Genomic DNA, 1,107 nt, shown 5'->3' with positions numbered 1-1,107 from the left:
CTCTCTCCCTACCGTTAAGTAACTTGTGCATTGTTTTACTTACTTGTTTATGACATATCCGACCGAACTACAAACTTTCCAGTGATGTGAGAAAGGTATATTCACTCGACAAGCTCGCGCATCTGCACATATATAGCCATTTTACCTCTAATTTAGCTTAGTTTAAAGTATTATGCATCAAACTAAATTGTGACATTGTATTGTTACAACCCTATGTTTCAGAAAAGAAAATGTAGTTCTAGAAAAATTGCATGTTATTTTCACGAGGGATTATTAACTGCATGAGTTCTCACGCTTCTGTGCTCAATTACAAACGAACGTTAGCTGGTTAGTCAAATCATTTCAAAAGTGTCAGTGACCCTTCGCCACGGATGTCATCTCATAACGCTGATGAAGGGAGGGAAGTGAGTACAGACCTGGAGCCGGCACTTGACCAAGTCGAGGGGCACGACGGCAGTGTGTGTAATACCACAGCTCAAGATGCCCCCGAACCCGCAGAGGGCGTAGTATTTCCCCGAGCCGAACTCGCAGCTATTGGCCGACTCTGTGACGTGAGGGAACACAGGAACACATGCTCATGCATCACAACACCACACTTAACATGCTGATGAGGGGTTGCACCGGGGTCGGCTCACACGGACACACTCGGGTGACTCCGGCTAACACACACACGGACCTGCATTCGGCACTTGACCAGGTCGAGGGGCACCACAGCTGTGTGTGTGGTGCCACAGCTGAGGATTCCTCCAAAGCCACAGAGGTTGAGGTATTTCTGTGAGCCGAACTCACAGCTGTCTCCCTCCGAGGAGAAACACGGAATCATGTTCATCCACAAAGTCTGAGACATTTGTTCAGGGGTTAGTGGAAAACCGCCATATTGGGTTTTCAAGCATGACCTTTCACCTGTTATCAGACCAGGTGAAGTGTTTGTCAGGGGTTTTCAATCTTTTAGAAGCCACTGACCATCAAATATGTGACCCTGGAGCACAAAAGCAGTGTTAAGTCGCTGGGGTATATTTGTAGCAATAGCCAAAAAAACATTGTATGGGTCAAAATTATCGATTTTTCTTTTATGCCAAAAATCATTAGGATATTAAGTAAAGATCA

The 1,107-nt window shown here is 45.3% G+C and overlaps 1 protein-coding gene across 1 annotated transcript in view; it reads right to left on the bottom strand.

Annotated features, from left to right (window-relative positions):
• The window catches only part of slc25a3b (solute carrier family 25 member 3b), a 5,554-nt gene extending 4,716 nt beyond the window's left edge, over nt 1–838 (bottom strand). The window contains exon 1 of the mRNA XM_016570723.1: nt 677–838. Coding sequence (XP_016426209.1) covers nt 677–829 — 153 coding nt within the window. The 5' untranslated portion in view covers nt 830–838. The remainder of the gene's footprint in view (nt 1–676) is intronic.
• Nucleotides 839–1,107: the final 269 nt, after the last annotated feature.

Source organism: Sinocyclocheilus rhinocerous, unplaced genomic scaffold (assembly GCF_001515625.1).
Source record: "Sinocyclocheilus rhinocerous isolate Xijiao unplaced genomic scaffold, SAMN03320098_v1.1 scaffold561, whole genome shotgun sequence".
Lineage (NCBI taxonomy): Eukaryota > Metazoa > Chordata > Actinopteri > Cypriniformes > Cyprinidae > Sinocyclocheilus > Sinocyclocheilus rhinocerous.
Note: the sequence above shows the minus strand (reverse complement) of the source record. Positions and strands in the feature narration are given on the sequence as shown.